Source organism: Natrix helvetica (genome assembly GCF_964273705.1).
Source record: "Natrix helvetica genome assembly, chromosome: Z".
Classification (NCBI taxonomy): Eukaryota; Metazoa; Chordata; class Lepidosauria; order Squamata; family Natricidae; genus Natrix; species Natrix helvetica.
The window spans coordinates 135,185,585-135,208,392 of record NC_138554.1 but is presented as its reverse complement, the minus strand read 5'-3'; the positions used below and the strand labels follow the sequence as shown (position 1 = coordinate 135,208,392).

The window sequence follows — 22,808 nt, the reverse complement described above, 5'->3', positions numbered from 1 at the left end:
AAACTTCCGGTTTGCCTGTAGGGCCGTTTTTTTGCGCTCTGGAGGCTTCTGGGAAGCTCATGAAGCCTCTAGAGGGCCTCCGGAGGAGTGGGGAGGCTCTTTTCGCCCTCCCCAGCCTCCTATAAAGGCTCTGGAGCCTGGGGAAGGTGAAAAATGGTTTTAAAATGGGTGAACTCAGCTGGCCAGCGCTCACATGCACGCTGGCCAGCTAACAGGGCAGCGTCTCACGTGCCCTGACAAATGGCTCGGCGTGCTACCTGTGGCATGTGGGCCATAAGTTCGCCATCACTGGTATAGGGTTTGCCTGAGCAGGGATTTGGACTAGAAGACCTCCAAGGCCCCTTCCAACTCTGTTGTTCTCTTATTCTGTTGAAATTTTGCTTGGTACCTAGAGAAATGCCAGATGAATGCTGAGCTGGGCGCCTCTAATGCTTGTAGTAGCCAAGTGGATGTCTTGATAATAGCACTTTGGCCTAAAGGTCATAGAGGCATTGATAGCCAGAGATCAAAATGCCACCACTTTTCATAAATTATGCGTCTGCCTTTAAGTTAATGGATTCAGGGTAAGATAAAAAAGACCCCATAGAGATCAGAAGAGAAAATGCTGGAACAGATGTTTTGTGGTTCATATATTGCAGTTCATGCTCAAAATTGGTCTGTAATACATGGTAAATGCTAGTTCTGAGTACACTTTGAAGAGCATGAGTGCAACCACTTAGTGATACATTGTGGTATTCAGACAGATAAACAGCCAAACATTCTCTTCTGTATATTCTTAGATCTCCATCAAACCAGTAGCTCTCAATTCAATTGTGGACAAAACCGACAATAAAACACACAAAACAGATTAATGCTCCCGTTAGTCAACACTGCCTACCTGTAGACTTAGGAACTGTCTGGACTATTAGACAAAAATAGTTTTGTACTTACCCCGCCATTCGTATAAATGGATGACTTCACTCCTCAGATCATCTTTACTATATTTGATTATAGAACAACAATGTACCCAAAATTGAGGGAATTGATAAAAAAAAGGCAATTGAAAGAGTGAATCAAAGAAGATTTAGAGGTTATTCTTAACTAAAATTGTATTAATGGCTGTTGACATAGACCGCAAACGTCTAATCAAGGAAAATGTCAAAACTATCCAGAAGGCACAATGTGGTTAATAAACAAGATCAAAAAAAGCTATTGGGAGCACGAAGATTGTTTATTCTTACCTCTTGGGCCAGTCTGCTTTGAAAATTTTCTTCTATTTTTACTGTATTTCTTTACCTCATCTCCTCCTACCTCTTTCCTTTTCTGTTTGTCCCTCAGCTGCTCTGACATCTTTGTCTATGGTTATAACGTGTAGATTACTGAAAAGTAGCTTCTTTCATCAGAATTGATCAGATCTTTCTAATCTTGTAGAATCAGTGGTCGTGATTCACTCCAGGATAGCTTCCAATTTTTCACCAGAAGCTGCTGTTCATTAAAGTGAACTTTCGTTTCATTTTTTTGGGGGTAGTGGGAGATGAGTGGCAACCAGGTCACTGGAGTGGGGAGGGGGAGTCATGGAATAGAAAGCAGAGTGTGATTGTAAGTGTGAAAACCAGCTATAAGTCAGTTTTTAAAGTGCCGATATAACTTCAAATGGTCACTAAATGAATGATTGTAAGAGGAGAACTACCTATAGTTCTTCTTATAGCCAAACCTCTTCTGTTGCAAGATATTCCGATGTTTATGTTTAGTTTGGTCTTCAACATGGCAAACTAAAGTCTCATCATGTTCAACACCAATGAGCATTGGTTAAGGATGGAAGGCACTGTGCATTTTGCACTGTTTGTGTGATTTACAAAGTTTTAATGGCAGCAGTTTGGTTTTTCTATCCCTAGGTTTTTTCCTTTTTGAGTTATTGGGATATTTGTGATAGACTACAACACCTTTGTAGAATCAGTAGAGTTCATCTGATCTGCATGTCAGATACTGTCTCATAAACAGCATTTTCCCACTCATGGTAAAAGCTCTTGATTATTCTCCTTTTAAGCTTTTGATCTGCTCATGCAAGTCCCTGTCTTTCCTAAAATCTCATTAGTTTTCAGTTTGTCCTTTGCCCTCACCTGTCTTCATTTGTCAAGCCACAATTTCCTATGGGCTTAAGCCTTTTTATGATATTACTTGGTCAATTACTGAGTGAATGCTGAGATACTGAGTAGAGTCTTCTTCCTTTTTTTATCTGCCCCTTTTCTTTTTTCTTCTCCTGCTCCTGCTCCTTCACCATCTCCTCCTCCTCCTCCTCCTCCTCCTCTGTTTGTCTCTTTTCTCCTCCTTCTTCTCTCTTCTTCTTCTCTTCCTCCATCCTTTTATCTTCCTTCTCCTTATCTTCCTCCTCCCCTTTCTTTTGTCTCCCTTCTACTTCTCCTTTTATCCATCCTCCTCCTCCTCCTTCTCCTCCTGATCCCCCTTTCCTTCCCCATTCTTTCATCCCTCTCTTCTGCTACTTTGAGATGCTGGGGTTTGGATTCAGAGTCATCTCTGAATCCAGAGCGAATGTTCTTTCATGGAGCTCTCCTTTGTTAGAGTAGGAATGGAAGCATTTTCTGCTGCTACTCTCTAGCACCCTTAAGTGCTTGTTGAAACAACAACTTTGGCCAGCTCTTGTCTTCCTACTAAAAATTAGAATAAGTAAAACAGAGGCTTTTTCCAGTGGGAATGTTCGGTTCTGCGACCTGGACACGGAACAAGATAGACAAATAATAAGCACCCGAAGGATTTAAAAGATTAAGGATTTCAAAAAATGGGATTATTCAACTTGAAAATATAAACATTTTTTTTTTTACAGTTTATTCAGCACAGTAAAGTGAAACAAACAGGCTGGTGAGATGGGTGAACCATGCCTGACTATATACCAAGAGACAATAGAAAATGTCCGACTGAAGGGGTACCCAGTTAAACCGACAGTGAATTTTGATCAGCAGTTAGAAATGTTCTGCACAATCTGTACAATTTCAAAACACAACCTGTTCTCAAAAAAATTCAAGCGGGAAACTCTAGTCTCAGAATTCTATCACCTGCTGTTGGAACCATTATATTAGAAAAGCTAGGGATCTTTTTTTTCCTCCTATCATTTTCTTTTTCGTTTGACCATTTTGTTAAGGAATAAACTATTGCCAAGTTTGAAGGGCTACTTTTGCTGTGAGTGATGAATGGCTAAGGTTTCCTCCATTCTTTCTGTACTGAACTGAAAGGGGTGCGCAAGAGGCATGGTGCGCAAGAGGCAGTGTGTTTCCCAGCCTGGCTTTAGAATGTAGCAAATAGCATGAAACAAGCCGTCATACTAAGCCAAGCTATAGTTTAGATGTTTGGGCATGGTAGATTATGTAGCATTCTGATTTAGACTTATGCATCTTAAGTAAACTATTGACATCTGTAAAGCTGGATTTTGGCTTTTTAGTTCAGCAGATTTCTAGGGAAGTTGAGAACTCTGCCTTCCTGTTCTTTAGCATTCAGCTTTCTGGGAAAATTAAAAAATGGACCTGGCACAGGATGGACTTCTTTGAAAAATATTGATCCAGCGATAGAGGCATTGCCTGTAGTCATTTCCTTGAGTTGCCTTTTTTGGTTAGGCTAAGGGAGAAAGACTTTCTTGTATAGGTAGTCCTCAACTTACAACCATTCATTTAGTGACTGTTTGAATTACAACAACACTGAAAAAAGTGATTTATGATCATTTCTCACACTTATATGATCAGGAGGCACATCTAGTTCAAATTCTCACATGATTTCATAATCACAATTCTTGATGGTTGGCAACTAGCATGTATTTATGATGGTTGCAGCATCATGTGATTTCCTTTTTGCGACCTTCCGACTGGCAAATTCAGCTGGGGGAGCCAGATTCACTTAACAATCGTGTTACTAACTTAACAACTGCAGTGATTCACTTAACAACTGTGGCAAGAAAGGTCATAAAATGGGACAAAATTAACAAATGCCTCACTTAGCGACAGAAATTTTGGGCCCAATTGTGGTCATAAATTGAGGACTACCTGGAGAGGGTTGTCCTACTAGGGGCTGCCAATCAAACAAGGGGTCATTGGTGCATTCACGGAATGGGTTCAGGAATTTTAGCAACGGGTTCTCTGCCCGGTTGTTGGGTGGGCATGGCATGGTGGGCGTGGCCAAGTCAGCCTCCTGCACCACGGTGGGGGGTGGCATTTTCACCCTCCCTGGGCTCTGGAAGCCCCCCGGAGGCCAAAAACAGGCTTATTTCTGGCCTTCTGGAACTTCCGGGAGGCCCATTTTTCCCTCTCTATGAGCCTCTGTGCAGGCCCTGTACTTACCTGGCATCCCAAATGCGCCACATGGAGACTCCTGGGGGGGGGGGAAGCCAGGGATTTGTGGGTTCGCTGAACTGGGCAGATCTTAGCTAGAGGATCACCCGAACCCATGCAAACCTGCATCAGCCCACCCATGAATAGGTTGCCATCTTAATTAGGAAAAGATATCCATGGAACACAGTTGTTCATGAAAGGAAGTTCAGGTATTGATGACAAGGGCAGGTGGTTTCTCACCTTCTCCCATAAGCTGCTTTTTTTCCAGGATTGCCAAGAGCGAAGGTTTTGCTGTTATGGGATGTCAGCCCTTAACAGCAAAACGGATCTGAGAGTTGTTAATGAATTTAATGGATGTGGTGGTGGCAAAATGGCTCCTCAAGAGGAGTTTGCATAGGAGGTGATGGAGGAAATAGCATGTGTAGTTATAGGTAGTTCTCAACTTAGGACCAAAATTGAGCCCAAAATTTCTGCTGCTAAGTGAGGCAGTTGTTCAATGCCTTTTGTCCCATTTTTCAACCTTTCTTGCCTCAGTTGTTAAGTGAGTCACTTGTAATTTTGAAGTTAATAACCCATTTGTTAGAGAATCTGGCTTCCCCATTGCCTTTGCCCTACACCATTTCAAACAGCCTTCGCAAAAGGGGATCAAATGACACACACACACACACACACACACACACGCACGCACGCACGCACACACGCACACACACACACCTGGGACACTTCGACTGTCATAAGGATGAACCAATTGCCAAGCGCCCAAATTTTGATCTCGTGACCATGGGAATGTTGCAACAGTTGTAAAAGTGTCACTAAATGAATGGTTGTAAATCGAAAATTACTTTCTGTCTTCGGATGGATCAAAGGATATTGGTTTGTCTGTCTTACTATCTCTCTCTCTTTCTCTTTCTTTCTATTCTTAGTCTTTATTTTCAGACAGCATTTCCCTCCACCTAACCAAAGCTGACTGGGGCTTGAGCATGTTGCGATGATTACTGTGAGCTTGCAGAGAAATTTGTTTGTGCATGTTTTGCTCCTCAGTGAATGGTCGGTGCTGTTAATTTAGAGCAGAGATGCATTGGGGATGTTGAGGTTAGGTTCTTTAAAGGGTTGGCAGGGCTGGGATTTGGGGAAAACAAGGATCTCTGGGCCATAGTAGGCAAGATACGATGTGCACAATTACCAGCCAAGTGCAGAGCTCTGCAAACAATAGTGTCAGTAGCAAATATGGGTCTCCATTCCCAGATGGGACAATGGGAGGTGAAAGACTGTGTTGTAGGGGTGATTCCAGATCCGAATGGCCTAGTTGCTACTGACAGAGAGGGTACACTTCCTAGTGGCCCACTGGGATTAGAGCTAACCAGAATCAATATGTTGAAGTTAATGTATAGGGTTTTAAGCTACTAAGCATAATGATTTTTTCCCCCTTATCACTATCCTGATAGCCAGCTCTATGGGAATGTATATATCTGATTCCAACATAGATTTCTTATGTTGGGCTACAATTTGAATTAAATAAATAAAATAACACATACACCTGTTCTGGTACTCTTACACAATTATATTTTAACTGAGGTTCATTTACCATTGTGCACCCCCAAGTTCAAATTAGCAGAATAACAGAATAACAGAGCTGGAAGGGACCTTGGAGGCCTTCTAGTCCAACCCCCTGCTCAGGCAGGAAACCCGTTTCAGACAAATGGTTGTCCAGTTCTTTCTTCAAAACCTCCAGTGTTGGAGCATTAATGAATTAAAGCATTAGCGAAGATTAAATATTCTGCATTTTACCACGGAGTGTCTTATTACTGACTTATACATTCAAGATAACATTTAATGTCCTTCTGTGTTAAAACAGGTCCAAAATACAGGGAGTCCTTGACTTAGGACCACAACTGGGGCATAGTTTCCTTTGTCAAGCAAAGGTGTGGCTGTTAAGCAAATCTGGGTTTTCCCATTGATTTTGCTTGTCAGAAGCTGGCTGGGAAGGTTGCAAGTGGCGATCACATCAAACACACACACACACACACACACACAAAACTGCAAATTGCCAATTGCCGCTGTGATTTTGATCATGGGACCATGGGCCTGGTATGGAGGTTGTAAATAGATGCTCCATATAGTTAATCACTTTTTCAGTGCCATTGTTTATTTATTTTATTTATTTATTTATTTTATTAAATATATAGACTGCCCCCTCTCCCCAAAGGGACTCGGGGCGGTGTACAGACACCACATTAAAACCTAATATGAAATAGATACACTTAAAAAACCAATTAAACTATAGGGCTGTACAGGGTAATAAAAGTTAAAAATTAGCTTAAAACAACCCCAAAAATTTAAAAGTACAGAATTGAGGGACTAGATCGGGATTAGGCCAGGCCCGCTAAACCAAACAGGTGGGTCTTGAGCATCTTACGGAAGGAGCGGAGATCAGTGATTGTTCTGATGTCACGGGGGAGGTCATTCCAGAGGGTCAGGCCCATCACAGAGAAGGCCCTACTCCTAGGCGTCGCCCGCTGGCACTGCCTCGTGGACGGCACCCGGAGGAGCCCCTCCCTGTGAGAGCGGATCGGTCGAAGGGATGTATGGGGCAGGATACGATCCCGCAAGTACCTTGGTCCTGTGCCATGGAGCGCTTTAAAGATGATAACCAGTACCTTGAAACGCACCCGAAAAGCCACAGGTAGCCAGTGTAGCCCGCGCAGGAGAGGTGTTACATGGGAGTACCTCGAGACTCCCGCGACTACCCGTAACTTCCAATGGTCCCTAAACAAATGGTTGTAGGTTGAGGACTACTTGTACAATATGGAATAAGCTGAATTTTGCCAGTGCTGTATGAAAAAAAAAAAACCCAAGAAAGGTTGTAAAATGGGGCATAACTCACTTTACAATTGTTTTGCCCTGCAATAGAAACTTTGGCCTCAGTTGTGGTTGTAAATCGAGGACAACCTGTAAATGCTCCTGAAATATCGAATAGTAAGTCGTTGTGCATATATCTGTGTGCCTTCAGATTTCAATCACAATTCTCACTGGCAATCATAGTTCAAAGCTGTACTAAACTGTAGGCGTCATAGAATCTCCATGCCTGATAATGTATTGTCCTCAACCATAATTGGGACCAGAATGGACCAGAATGGGAATTGTGTCCCATTTTATGACTTTGGTTTCCATGAAGTGTTTTTTTTTTAAATCTGGGCAACCTGGTCTACCCAAATAGAGGACAGAGCATACTTCTTCCACTTTCGCCCTTCGCCCCAATTCAGGAGCGTTCGCAGGCAGTCGCTTTTGCAACAAACTATTTTTGTGTTAAATTTATATCTAATGACAATAAATATATAACCATGGTTGTTAACTGAATCACTGCAGTTATTAAGTGAATCCTATGGTTGTTAAGTGAATCCGGCTCCCCCCATTGTTTTTGCATGTCAGAAGCCAGCCTGGGAAGGTCACAAATGGTGATCATGTGATCCTGGGATGCTGAAACCATCTTAAGGGCATGTCGGTTGCCAAGCGCCCAAATTTTGACCATGTGACTGTGGGGGATGCCGCAACTGTCCTAGGTGTGAGGACTCACTTGTTTCAGTGCTGTTGTAACTCTGAATAGTTGCCAAACAAATGATTGTAATTCAAGGACTACCATATTTTTCGGACTATAAGACGCACAGGTATATAAGACGCACAAAGATTTCGAAGAGGTAAGTAAGAAAATTAAGTGTTTGTCCTCCCCGGCCCCCAGGAGCATTCTGCAGGCTTCAGCAGGCCTGGGGGAAGGCAAAAATACCCCCATTTTTTTTGCAAAAAACAGGTGGAAAACGGGCCATTTTTCACAAAAATGGGAGCATTTGTGCCCCCCCCCCAGTCTTGCTGAAGCCAGAAGAGTGCTCCTGGGGGGCTGGGAGAAGGCAAAAACACCTCGGTTTTTGTGCAAAACAGCCCATTTTTTTGCAAAAATAGGGTGCAGGGGCGGGGCTTCAGGAGGCCAAAAATGGCTGTATCCCGTGTATAAGATACACCAACTTTTCCACACTCTTTTAGGGGGGGGGGAAGGTGCCTCTTATACTCCGCAAAATACAGTACCTCTATATTTCAATCCATGCAAAGCAAATAAGGGACATTATTTGTCCAAACCTTAAGCAGGAATTGGAACTACCATGTTTCATCTTGATTTTGGTTTCAGTTTCATTTGGGGACCTTATCTTATGTGTGCATCTCACGAGGAAAAGTGCAAAGCAGGCATCACCAATCTGGTACCCTTCTGGGTCCCGGAAGTGTTAGAGAGGATTATTTATTTATTTATTTATTTATTTATTTATTTATTTATTTATTTATTTATTTATTTATAGCTAATCCTTGACTGTCAAAAGTTCATTTAGTGACCGTTCAAAGTTACCACGGCGCTGAAAAAAGTGACTTATGATTTTTTTCCCACCCTTGCGACTGTTGCAGCATCCCCGTGGTCACGTGATCTAAATTCGGACCCTTGGCAACTGACTCATACTTATGACGGTTGCAGTGCCCTGGGATCATGTGATCAGCTTTTGCGACCTTCTGATGAAGTCAGTGGGGAAGCCAGATTCATTTAACAACCTTGTTACTAATTTAACGAATGCAACGATTCACTTAATAACTGTGGCAAGAATGGTCATAAAATGGGGCAAAACTCAGTTAACAAAGTGAGCTATTCTGTTGCTAATTTAGCAACAGAAATTTGTGGCTCAATTGTTTGTTGTAACTTGAGGACTGCCTCTATCTGTCTGCCTGTCTGTCTTATCTACCTGCCTGCCTGCCTATATCTATATTTATTTATATCTGTCTGTCTGTCTATCACATCTATCTATTCTTTTTATCTATCTATCTATCTATCTATCTATCTATCTATCTATCTATCTATCTATCTATCATCTATTTATCTATCTATATCATCCCTCTCTCCCTTCCTCCCCACTTTCTAACATCATCCATCCATCCATCCATCCATCCACCCATCCATCCATCCATCTAACCAATTTTGTTGTATTTATTTTGTATAATGACAATAAAGACTATACTCTATCCATCCCTCTCCTCCCATCTATCTATCTATCTATCTATCTATCTATCTATCTATCTATCTATCTATCTATCTATCTATCTATCATCTATCTATCTAATTTATTGGCCACCCATCTTACCACAAGGTAACTCTAGGTGGTTTATAATATTAAAAAAAACCAACTATATAAATAGGATACTGCAAAATTGTAAAATACAAAATATAAAATACAAAATGCAATAGTTAAAAGAGTGGGGTGGGGATAATAGGATGAGTGGGATGGGGCGGTGGGATCTGATATTAACCTATGCGCCATCTCCAACATGAACTGTCTCCTTTGGGGCCCCAAGCCAACTGACAGAGCCAGGTCTTCAGGGTCTTTCCGAAGGGAAAGAAGGTTGTTGAAGAAGACTAATACACAGAAATAAAGAGAGAGAGAGAGAGAGAGAGAGAATTGGAATAAAAGGATAGCAACTTCCACCTTCTGTCATCTATTGTATAAAAGGGGGGAGGGGCAGGGAATGTGCACGTCCTTTTCCTTTTGATGTGCTTCCAATCAATAATCACCTAACAAGTCTCTCATAAAATAAAGTTGGAACATGAAGACTCTGCTTTGCGAACGACCCCTTCAGCTGAGTCAATACATGTTATCTTTATCACGCTGGGACAGGAAAAGCTTTATTTGCTGACAAATCTCTGGGTGTTGTGAGAAATAATGGCCGTGAATTATCTCGAACTGATAGCTGCGCAGCAGGGTGATGGGCATTGTGACAAAATGGCTTTAGAAGCACCATCTGGCAGCAAACACCCAAGGAGAGGAGCCTGAGAGATACCCCACGTGCAATTTCTACAGAGTTTAGGTCACTATGAAGTAAAGGAGATGGAGTAAACTGGCTAAAGTGTCAAGGATGGCAAGGTGCTGGTTTGCATAGAAAAGAAACATTGCTGAAGATTTTTGTAGTGGACCAGAACATCTGTGTCAGTCCACCTGCTCTTTAAGGGGTGGGGGTGGAAGGTATAATTCCCCGCATAACGTTGCTTTGGATTGTAAGATGGGTAGTATATACCCTACTTTATTGTCATTGTACGTATATACACAGAATACCAATACAATGAAATTAACATAACACCCAGAGAACAGGCCCAACACACACGACAATCCCCAAATACATCCTCACCCACAAAAAATTCCCCACCCCTAAATCACCCGAGCATCCACACCACGGACCAAGTAATGCTGTCCAACAGCTCACTGATGGTGGCCATTTAGTTTATTGCTGAGTGCAGTTATAACTCTGGGATAAAAACTATTCAGAAGACGTATTTTTAATTGTTTCTGTATCTTCTGCCAGAAGGCAACAGTCCAAAAAGATTTGTAAGCAGGATGGGAAGAGCCTCTGAGAATGTTATGCAGCTTCCTCAAACAGCGAGATGTTAAGATGTCATCCAGGGCTGGTAGGTGGAGCCCGGTGATATTCTGGATTTAATACATTTATTAAACAAATAAATAATACACAAAGAGGTTAGAATTGTTTGCAGGGCTTGGCTCCATAACAGTCCTGGTTTTCAGGCGGCCTCTTGAGAAAATGATTTGTCCACCCTTGGTCTACTGCGCTGATTTAAAATTGCAGAGTAAAGGGGGGGGGGGGGGTTGCGAATTGGAGCATAGGGTATAAATGGCTCTTTCCTAGTTTTCCTGAAAGTTTTCTCTTCCAGAAGGCTACATTTTCTATTTAATTCTCAAATTGAATGGCTTTTGATTGTGTTTTTGAGATTCTTTTATTATTGCTAAGTTGGAAGGGGGTGAGTATCAGTGATGCTATTATTTTTTATTCCGGCACATATATTTGAATCACTCTGAATCACATCTCAATCGGTGCACATGTCTGAATCACTATGTGGTCATCTTAGCTGCTCAAAAAACCTAGGAAGAGTTCCTTAGGCTGAATTGAACTAAGAATAACAGAGTTGGAAGGGACCTTGGAGGTTTTCTAGTCCAACCCTCTGCTCAGGCAGAAGACCCTGTTTATTTCAGACAAATGGTTGTCCAATCTCTTCTTAAAAACCTCCACTGTTGGAGTACCTAGTACAACTTCTGGAGGCAGGCTGTTCCACTGGTTAATTGTTCTCTCTGTTAGGGAATTTCTCCTTCATTCCAGGTTGCTTCTCTCCTTGATTAGTTTCCATCCATTGTTTCTTGCCTTGCCTTCCTGTCCCGTGGAAAATAGGTTGACGTGCCAAGAAGAGCCAAGATTGAAGAAATAGCTGTAATGAAAAGTAGGGCATTCACACATCCCCTTATCCGTGTTGCCATTAATGTAAGTCCAGAAGTACCTGATAATGTTGCTGCCTTCTTTCTTTTAATCAGAAACTCAAATGCAATCTATTTTCCATTAACTTTGAAGAGCAATGGTTAAAAAGGAAGCCAAATAAATGTTTTGGGCACAGTTGTCTGATGAGTTCTACTTACCTATATTTTCCCCTTTTCTTTTTCTTTTTCAGGGTTTTGTTTTGTTTTATTTTGTTTTATTTTTTTTCATAATTAGGAGTGACGGCCAGTACAAAGAAATATCAGGATGAAAAGATGGCTGACTTCTTGTTACCACTGGGTACTAACAACTTTCACCGGTTCACGCCCGAATCCTTATCAGAGATTGAAAAGCGGATCGCGGCAAAGGTCACAAAGGATACCAAGCAGGAATATAGAGACCAGTCGGGAGAGGAAGAAAAATTGCGGCCACAGTTTGACTTGCAGGCATGCAAGAAGTTGCCAGACATCTATGGATCTCCACCATCCGAGCTTATCGGAGAACCACTGGAGGACATTGACCCCTTCTACGGAGATCATAAGGTCAAATCTGTCACCTCCACTCTTATGATTAAGAATAATGGGAGGGAAGGGTGAGGTAGAAGGATATTTTTCACAGGAAATAATTCCTTCCTGGATTAAGTATGTGAGAAGTGGCGGGGTTAAATTCCTGACATCTAAGATGGGTGGGATCCAAACAAGAGAATCACATTATCGATACTGATAATGATAATAATAATGATAATAATAATAATAATAATAATAATAATAATAATAATAATAATAATAATAATAAATCCCCTGGGTGGAGCCCGACTAGTAATTAATGCCAAATCTGGCGAAACAACTGGCCGCTGTGATACAATTCTGTTGATGCAATAATAATAATAATAATAATTTAAGAAGGTACTTGGTTGATACCTAGGACGCTAGCAGCAAACCGTATCAACCATTAGCACCAGTCACTGGTATTTGTAATGCATTTTTGAATGTTCAGTTGGCTGAGTTTCATGTTTAATGAATAAAGTATATAATAATAATAATGACCTGGCCATCGAAACTACCCAATTATGGATGAAAAATGTAACAGTGATACTACTCATTGTCATTGGGGCACCTGGCACTATGTTCAAAAATTTTACAAGATACATCAACAAATTGCAGCTTCCTGCAATAACACCAGCGGGACTGCAAAAAACTGCGCTACTCGGAACATCTTACATTTTAAGAAGGTACTTGGTTGATACCTAGGACGCTGGCAGCAAACCGTATCAAACCATTAGCACCAGTCACTGGTATTTGTGATGCGTTTTTGAATGTTCAGTTGGCTGAGATTCATGTTTAATGAATAAAGTATAATACTGATGATGATGATGGTGATGTTTTCTGTGTAGAGGTAGTCCTTGACTTACAACTACAATTGGGGCCAACATTTTTGTTAATGATATGGTTGTTAAGCAAGCTTTGCTTCATTTTACCACCTTTCTTGCCGCAGTTGTTAAGTAAATCACTGCAGCTGTTAAGTTTGTAAGTCTATTGTTATGTGAATCTGGCTTCCCCATTGACATTGCTTGTCAGAAGGTCACTAAAGGGGATCACATATTCCCGGGACATAACTATGAGTCAGTTGCCAAATGTCTGAATTGTGTGACCATGGGGACGCTGCAATGGCCGTAAGTGTGAAAAACGGCCATAAGTCACTTTTTTCAGTGCTGTTTTAACTGCAAACAGTCACTACACAAACTGCTGTAAATCAAGGGCTACCTGTATATGTTTATATTATTTCAAATAGAATTGGGGTTTGGGGAGTGGGGATGGATACTGAATACAAAAAAAAGATGAAATATAATCTTAAAATGTCTGATTTATTATGCATTCTTATTTGGGAGAGGAATTCTTAAATCCTTACCTGTACTTCAAGGCAAATTTTATATTAGATGCTCATATTTGCAAGAATCATTAAGCAATAATTGTGACACCCAGCCAATAATCTGGCAAATCCATATAAAAGGTGTGAATGGAGGAATTGGAAAGTACAAGAATAACTTGTGGAATTTATCTTGCCTCTACTGTTTTTGATAATGAATCCACAGTGGCATTATTATTATTTTTGGTCTCAAGAAGACAGAATAGAATAGAATAGAAAATGGAATAGAATGGAATAGAACAGAACAGAACAGCTTTATTGGCCAAGTGTGATTGGATACAGAAGGAATTTATCTCCAGTGTAAAAGCTCTCAATGTACATACAAACCACAAAGTAATATAATCATAATATACCAATAGTAAAAGGTAAAAGGCAAAATGAGAAGGATAATAGTAATACAACCCTATTACATATAAAGAGAAAGAGTATAGGTGGAGAAGAGGTTAATTCCTCTCGTTTTGTATTGTAAAATGTTTTGTGTTATCCCACTTGATGTGGACTTTGCAATAGACCTTTTTTTTGTACTTCTGATCTTTTTGCTTATGCTTAATTTGGTCTTTAGCTTTCTGGGTCCTAAGGATACTTTCTGTGTGATGCTTTAGTTCTACTGAAAGATATAGACTCCTTGTCCTTCCAAGATGCTGGATTGCAAAATGATCTAGTTTTTTTTTTTGACCCAGTGAACCTTTGCATTAGCTTAGTCAATCAATACCAGATGCTTTAGTGTCCTCAGGACTGCCCCCTCATTAATTTTTTACCTTTATTCTATGGATGAACCACAGTCTTGCATAGTTTCTCTGGACTTTCCAGTTCCCAGTGTAATTACAAATGTTTTATTGAACTAGGCTGATCTTTGCGTTTTATTTAATAAATTTTGCACCTGGTTAACCTCAAAAACAAAATAGGGTCAGGCCTGGTCGATACTCTTGGTAAAAACAAAGCTATAGGCTAGACTGGGAAGTTTAAAATATGTTAGAAAAAAGCAGCAGTAAGTCACGAAGAGTACCTGGATGTGTTCATTAGAGGCTCCAGAAATTAAACTCAATTTGGTAAGGGAATCTTACCTTCCATAAGAAAAAGGTTGCTGGTTGCAGGGAACTGTCGTTAAATGTTTTTAACTAATCCAATTCAGGTGTCAAAGCATATGAAGGACAGACAAGTCAGGAAAAGTGAATCTCCAGTACAAACCAAGAGACACTGCAATTTGACATAGGAAATACATGAAAAAGGAAGGATAGCATTTGAAAGAGGCTTAAAACTTCTTTAGTAGTTTCCACTCCTTTTTTCCCCCTTAGCAGATTTCCCTGCTGTGACTGGGGCAGTTAAATTGTTAAGGGAGATCTGTTCAGTATTATAAACTATGATGCCATAACAGATTCCCCACAAGTGAGCAACCTTGAATTTTCTAGACTTCAACTCCCAGAATTCTCAGCAAGGGCTATGCTAACAAGGGAATTCTGTGAGCTGAAGTCCCCCCCATCTTGAAGATACCCAAATATCTGGGGAATATCTGGTTGGATTTTATGTTGGGTTGAAGTCAGAGAACCAGGTTCAACTTCCTTTCAGAAGTGATGGATTGTGATCAGTTGCTTGTCTGATTCATTCAGTGTAGAGTACAGTCATACCTCAACACCTGACTGCTTCAAAACTCATTGAATTCGGTATTCAAAGCATTTTGAAGCAGAAATTTTGCCCCAGTGCTTATCTTTTCCCTGGTAGTCGACAAACTAGGAAAAACTTGCCTAGTGACTCACTAGTTTTCCTGGCTGAAAGAGTGGGTCACATGGTAAGTCACGTGATTTTCTTGGTACTTGTTGGTTTTCATATTTTTTGTGTTTTCCAGAATGAATTATCAATGGGTATTGAAGTACCACTATAGTAATTTATAATGCGGTTTAGTGTATGGTTTGAACTAAACCATAATAAAATATGCCACCTAAAGTCTTTTGATAGTAAGATAGGTGACATATAAATTTAATGAAAAAAATAAATTGAAAAAAATAAAACATTAAATATGTAATGTCCCTCGTTAAATATGTGATCTAAATTTTTACAGGTAGCCCTCATTTTATGATAATTTGTTTAGTGACTGTTTGATGGCACCGAAAAAAGTGACTTATGACCAGTCCTCGCACTTACAACCATTGCAACACCCCGTAGTTACATGATTTGGCTGCTTGCCAATTGGTGTGCATTTATGACAATCACAGTGATCCACAACTATGCGATTGCTGTTTGTAACCATCCCAGCTGGCATCTGACAAAATCAATGGGGGAATAGCAATAGCACTTAAGACATATACCACTTCACTGTGCTTAACAGCCTTCTCTAAGCGATAGCATGTTGCCTCCAAACAATCTGGGTCCTCATTTTACCCACCTCAGAAGGATGGAAAGCTGAGTTCAGATGGTCAGGATCAAACTTCTGGCAGCTGGCAGAATTAGCCTGCAATACTGCATTCTAGCCACTGGGCCATCACTGGGCCTTTGAACGTTGCAAATCACTATCCTGTTATGATGCACTACTTAATGATGAATTTTCCTGTCCCAATTGTGTTCATAAAATGAGGACTACCTGTATGTCTTGATCCAGCCTATCTCAAAGGATCGTTGTTATGGATCTAAAATTTAAGTTGAGGCTATTATCTGTGCTGCATTATCAAAAGGAGGGGGAGAGGAGACATAAAGAAGGAAATATAGACAACATAACTAACAAATTGGAAAGGTCTAAATTTCCTCCAAACCATCCTCTACAACCGTCCCGTTTTAGATTGGTGTCAGAAAACTAGGTCTCCACAAAACGCCTTTAGAACTTAAGGCTATGCAGAGACTTGAGTAGCGTTTTTTATTATATGAGATTGTTCTTTGTAAATAAGTACTGCACAACTCAATAAGAGAATACAAGTAGCCCTCGACTTACAACCACAATTAACCCAAAATCTATGTTGCTAAGTGAGAAATTTGTCAAGTGAGTTTTGCCCCATTTTAACTACCTTTCTTGCCAGTTGTTAAGTGAATCCCTGCCGCTGTTAAGTTAGGCACATGAGTTATTAAATGAATCTGGCTTCCCCATTGACTTTGCTTGTCAGAAATTTGCAAATGCAGATCACATGATACTGGCACCCTGCAACTGTCATATATATATATGTCAGTTGCCATAGTCACGTCTGAATTTTGATGGCGTGACCATGGGCATGTTGCAATAGTAATAAGTGTGGAAAACGCTCATAAGTCACTTTTTTCAGTGCTGTTGTAACTTCGGACAATCACTAAACAAACTTGAGGACTACCTGATATGTAGCTCAGGATTAAAGGCTCTGAATTTGTTTGTTCCCTTGCAGCATTTCATTACATCCCACTAGCTAACATCAGTATTAGTGAGTGTGGAGTTTGCACCCTGTTTATTTAGGTAGCTTGTGTGTTACATAGAAAAGCTTGTTTATATAGGGTAGCTACCAAGCAGGGGTGTAGTTTTCTACTTGATTAGGGTGCTGTTCTCTGTCTGTTTGTCTGGTGTAAATCTCTGTTTATCTGGGCGTTGGTGGTGGAGAGGATATGTTCTAGATTTTTTTTCCTTGTTGGTTTTTTGTTGTCTCCTTTGATTGGTGTGTAAATATAGTTTATTTCTATACGGCTGTTGATGGCTGATTTGTCTGAATGGCAAGCTTCCAGGAGTTTCCTAACATTTTGAGATTTGGCTTGGTCTAGTATGCTGGCAATTTTCCAGTAAGTGAGTATATGTTTAGGCTGCCTACGCATGAAATAATTGTGATCTTCCTTTTCTGCAAGGCACTTTGCTATACACAATAAGTAATATATGTTATGTGATAGCAGTAGCAAGAATAGCTGAACAAAGCTAGAGAGATTCCTAGAAGTTGATCAATTCTCATTGCTGGCCAGCAATAAATCTATAAAAGCAGTTTCTATACAAGAAATGTTTTTGGTGGGATAATGAATGCTGCAAGCTTTATTGAATTATAGAGCAAAATGCAGAAAAGTTTCTCTTTGGAAGACCACTTTACTTGGGTAGATTTGATTACATTTCAGTAGATCATGTGTTTTCTCCAGCCATATAAATTTAGTGATGTCTATTCTTGTTGGGTCTTTGCTATCTACTCGCCTTTTAAAGGCACAGCTGGACCTAGCCAAAAAAACGTTTGCAACTTTACTTTTATGTTAAAACACTGAAAAAACAAACATTAAACTGTTTCAATGGGATATGATCTGAAAGGTCTATTGATTTTTTAAAAGATACATAAAAGTTATGGTCCAGGAAATCTTTCTTCTTGCTTTGGAAGTGATAAGGAGCATCTAGACGGCTGTGATGAAAAGTAATTGAAAAAAGGAACTGAGCCTTACCCTATCTGCTATTCTCTCTCTCTTTCTTTCTCTCTCTTGCTCACTTTCTCTCTTTATTATTCCAGTCTCTCCCTCTCTCTCTCTCTCTCTCTCTCTCTCTCTCTCTCTCTCTCTCCCTCTCCACCCCTCTCCCTCCCTTTATCTCTCTTGCTCACTTTCTCTCTCTAGTATATCTGTCTCTCTTCCTCTCTCTACCCGTCTCTCTCTCTTTCTATGTCCCTCACTTTCTCTCTCTTGCTAATTTTCTCTTTATTATCTCTCTCTCTCTCTCTCTCCCCCTCTCTGTCTCTTTCTAGCTCTCTCTTCCCGTCTCTCCCTCTCCCCCCTCTTTCTTGCCCACTTTATCTCTCTCTCTTTATTATCTATCTCTTTCTCTATCTCTCTCTTTCTCTTTCTCTATCTCTTTTTCTCCCCCCCTCTTGTTCACTCTCCCTCTTTATTATCTCTGTCTCTCTTTATCTCTCTTTATCTCTTTCTGTTTCTCTATTTGTCTCTTTCTCCCTCTCCCGCTCTCCCCCCTCTATCACTCTTGCTCACTTTCTCTCTCATTATCTCTGCCTCTCTTTATCTCTCTCTTCATCTTTCTCTTTCTCTCTGTCACTATGTCTCTTTCTATCTCTCTTTCTCTCCCCCTCTGTCTCTTTCTCTCCCTCTCTCTTTATCTCTCTTTATCTTTCTCTCTTTCTTTTTTCTATCTCTATTTCGAATATAAATTTATATATTTTATTTTTATATATGCAACAATTCTCTATGTAGGACAGTCAGAATAATAGCAGCTATGCCTCTGCTCATGCATTTTGCTAATAAAACATTCAATTGTACTTTTGTTATAAATGTTCATCCTGATATCTGGACATCACTCCTCTTTCAAAAAGAACAATATGAACTGTAATATTGACTGGAAAATGGTGCTTGTTTTTACAAGTAGCACGATGTGCAGTAAGTTAAACTCCTCTCTAACTGAATGTGTTAACTCCCTGCACTCTGAGTAAAAGTTGTGGCTTCTTTAAGAGTTTTAATAACTTTAATGAGTGACTTTTTTTTAAGGCTAATCCAACTAGAAGCCTAAAAACAGTCTGACTCCTTTAATGAACAGGTTTGTGGGAGATTTGAAGTACTGAATAATTTCTGAATCATGCACAGCCTTGGAAATAACTGTTGCTTACATAATGTGAGATTTTAATGCAGACCCTAATATTTGTTTATCTTCTCCTTTGTTTTCCAGACATTTATAGTACTGAACAAAGGGAAGACGATCTTTCGATTTAGTGCCACTCCTGCCTTGTACATTCTTACTCCTTTTCATCTAATCAGAAGAATAGCAATTAAAATTCTGGTACATTCATATCCTTTTACCTGTATTTTTTCCTGACCAATATAGTCATTGAACAGTAACAAGTCATATGAACTTCATTGAGTTGGGTTACTCTTATTCATTTAGAGCTGGGCCTGAAGGTGTCGTCCAAATATTTTGAAATATAGCTCCAATATTTTTTATTTTAACTTTCACAGCCTCAGTCGCAGATCAGGGATTATAGAAACTGTAATCCAAAACATCTGGAAGACACCATATTGCTTCCTTCTGCTCTTCCTCTGAATGTATTCATAGATGCTGACTGTTAGACATTAAAGACCTGTATGGGGGGAAAGGAAGTATATTACCCAGCAAAAATGAAACAAAATCTCTCAGTTTTATAAACCAGGAGAGCTGAATTTTTTAAAACTTGCATAGATAATGCAAATTGAACCCTTTGAATATTTTCCCCTTTATTTTGCATAAAACCTCTTTGCAGATTTCCTTTTATTTTGCATAATCTGTTTTGTTGTGCTTATCATGGGAAGGGATCACTTTTGACCATCAAATATTGTGCACCCAAGGTGGTAGCTATAGGGATGTGCTTTAAAAAAAACCAAGTCTGATTGTTCAGCTCCTGCAAGTACATTTAATTTTTTATTATTAACTCTTCAGACTTTTAAAGGGTTAAGAAATAGATGAAATTGTGCTTTTAATTTAAAAGAATGCTTAAATAGGGGGGAGGGTAATCTATTTCAACTATCTTATTATGCACTGGATTTATGCATATATGTTAATTTTTAATTTTTGAAGCACGAATAATTTTTAAAGAATGCACACGAAGCCTCTTTAAACCTTGTCTATTTATTTGTCTTGGGTGAAGATAATAAATGGGTAAGTGTGTATTTTATTTTTGCTTTTTCAATGAGTGACCTGTACTTTTAAAAACAGATCGACCCCCATAACTACAGGAGGTACAGTTTTTCCTGATAAAGTGACACAAAGAGAATGTATTTCAATTATGCGCTGATGAAACTGTTAGCTATATTGTATTATGGACGCTAATGAAATTTCTTTGATGGGCAGAATTATGCATTTTGCTGCTACCTCCCCCTTTTTTTATATCCTGTGATTGTGGAACAGAAAAAAAAATACCTGTCCAGATTTCATTCTGTAGCTGTGGGAATGCAACTTATTAGTGGGAATAGTTTGTGGTATCTTGCAGATATTTGAAAGTGATGCTGGGTAGTACCATAGGAGAATTTTTGTTCTTCATAATGTTCTTCAGATTGCATACCTTGCACTGAACCATATTTTTAGCCTAATATGCTAGTTTACCCAGTCTTAAGGCTAGCTTATGGGTAGGTATAGTTGTATGCATCCGGTGACCAAGGTTAATATAATTGAAGTTAAACCAGGGTTGACATCAGTGGTTCTGAACAAACTATCATTAAATCCAAATACAAATAGTCCTCGACCTATGGCCATAATTGAGCCCAACAGTTGCTAAGCGAAACATTTGTGTGAATTTCCTCTGTTCTACGACCTTTCTTGCCACAGCTGTTAAGTGAATCTGGCTTCCAGATTGTCAGGCAAAAGTTGATCACATGACCCCGGGATACTGCAACCGTCATAAATATGAGCCATTGGCCAAGTTTCTCACATGGCCATGGAGACGCTGCAGTGGTGTGAGAAACAGGCCTAAGTCACTTTTTTTCTGTGCCATTGTAACTTTGAATGGTCACTAAATGAATTGTTTTAAGTCAAGGAGTACCTGTATTGGAATCCCGGTGGTGCAGTGGTTACAATGCAACTCTGCTCACTGCCAGGAGTTCAATCCTGATGGATTCAGCCTCCTATCTTTCTGAGGTGGGTAAAATGAGGACCCAGGTTGTTGGGAGAAAGATGCTGACTCTGTAAAATGCCTAGAGAGGGCTGTAAAAGCACAGTGAAACAGTTCTAATATTAATTGCAAGGAACAATTACATTGGCTAGCTGGTGGGGAAAAAGGCAACATTGGAATAGTAAGGGTACACAACATTTTGTGTTCATGAGGGTTTGCATAATAGCTGTGTGTGTGTGTGTGTGTGTGTGTGTGTGTGTAAGGCATAGAGACACCGATAAAATTTTGTCCTATTTTCTGAATTTGGGGAAGCTGATAAAGATTCAAATGATAATTTCACTTTTCCACTAAGGATATTCAACCTATCGGTTTTTTTTAGGGGTGGGTCTATTCTAGAGTTACATCAAAACATGCATACAGGTAGTCCTTGACTTACAACAGATCATTTAGAGACCATTCAAAGTAACAATGGCACTGAAAAAAGTGACATGACCGTTTTTTCACACTTATGACTGTTGCCGCCTCCCGGTGGTCATATGATCACAGACAGTTTGCAACTGGCATGTATTTATGACGGTTGCAGTGTCCTGTGGTCACATGATCAGCCTTTGTAAACTTTTGACAAGCAAAGTCAGTGGGGAAGCCAATTCATTTAAAAACTGTATTGCTCATTTAACAACTGCAGTGGTTCACTTACCAACCGTGGCAAGAAAGGCCTCATAAAATGAAACAAAATTCACTTAACTGCCTTGTTAGCGACGTAAATTTTGGGCTCAATTGTGGTTGTAAGTCGAGGACTATCTGTACTGCACAATAATGTAAGGGTAAAAAGGATAAGGTTATCATTTCACATATTCTGCAGAAAATTCCAATTTTTCAAAGCAGAGGTGAGCTCTGCAGTTCTTGGAGAGAAGGTTGGAGATATTGTCTTGTAGCTGAGGATTAGACCAGGGGTGTCAAACTCACGTCGTCCCGGCAGCGTCACGTGACGTATCGGGATTTCCCCCCCCCCCCCGGTTCACTAAACTGGGGTGGGCGTGGCCAGCTTGTGATATATCCAGCCCATGGGCCAGGAGTTTGACAGCCCTGGATTAGACAAAGGGATATTAAGATACCTTATCCTTTATCGGTTTTGAAAACAAGAGCATCAAACTGGATATGTTTCCCTTTTGTGTGTTTAATATGAATAAGAATTACTCCACTTTTGGGATAGCAAATAGTAAGTGATCTTAGAGAATCCCAAAAGTGAATCGGGTTGAATCTGTCAGCGTATCTCTGAGCTTAGTTGTTTTCTTGCAGACTTTTTATTACCGAACTAGGTAACATCATCAGTGCACCTAGATCAGCAGTTATAGTAGTTAGGTACTGAAACATCTCAGTGGTGAAGTTCAATATTTTTTACTACTAGTTCTGTGGGCATGGCTTGGTGGGCATGGTGTGGCTTGGTGGGCATGACAGGGGAAGGATACTGCAAAATCTCCATTTCCACCCCACTCTGGGGCCAGCCAGAGGTGGCATATGCCAATTCTCTGAACTACTCAAAATTTCCACTATCGGTTCTCCAGAACCTGTCAGAACCTGCTGGATTTCACCCCTGAAACATCTGCAAGGAAACAAGCTTTGAGAGCACCGAGGATCCCACAATCCATCCCTGAGCTACAAATATTCTCTTCTATGATATTAGGGGTGACTGTGGGAGGTACCATTAAATCCAAGGGCTGTAGGATCGCCT

The 22,808-nt window shown here is 40.1% G+C and overlaps 1 protein-coding gene across 1 annotated transcript in view; it reads left to right on the top strand.

The window, feature by feature from the left end:
• LOC309401147 (sodium channel protein type 5 subunit alpha-like) overlaps nucleotides 1-22,808 on the top strand; it is a 372,397-nt gene that overhangs the window by 56,431 nt on the left and 293,158 nt on the right. The window contains 3 exon segments of the mRNA XM_081970165.1: nucleotides 11,892-12,196; nucleotides 19,165-19,287; nucleotides 19,290-19,297. Coding sequence (XP_081826291.1) covers nucleotides 11,930-12,196; nucleotides 19,165-19,287; nucleotides 19,290-19,297 — 398 coding nt within the window. The 5' untranslated portion in view covers nucleotides 11,892-11,929.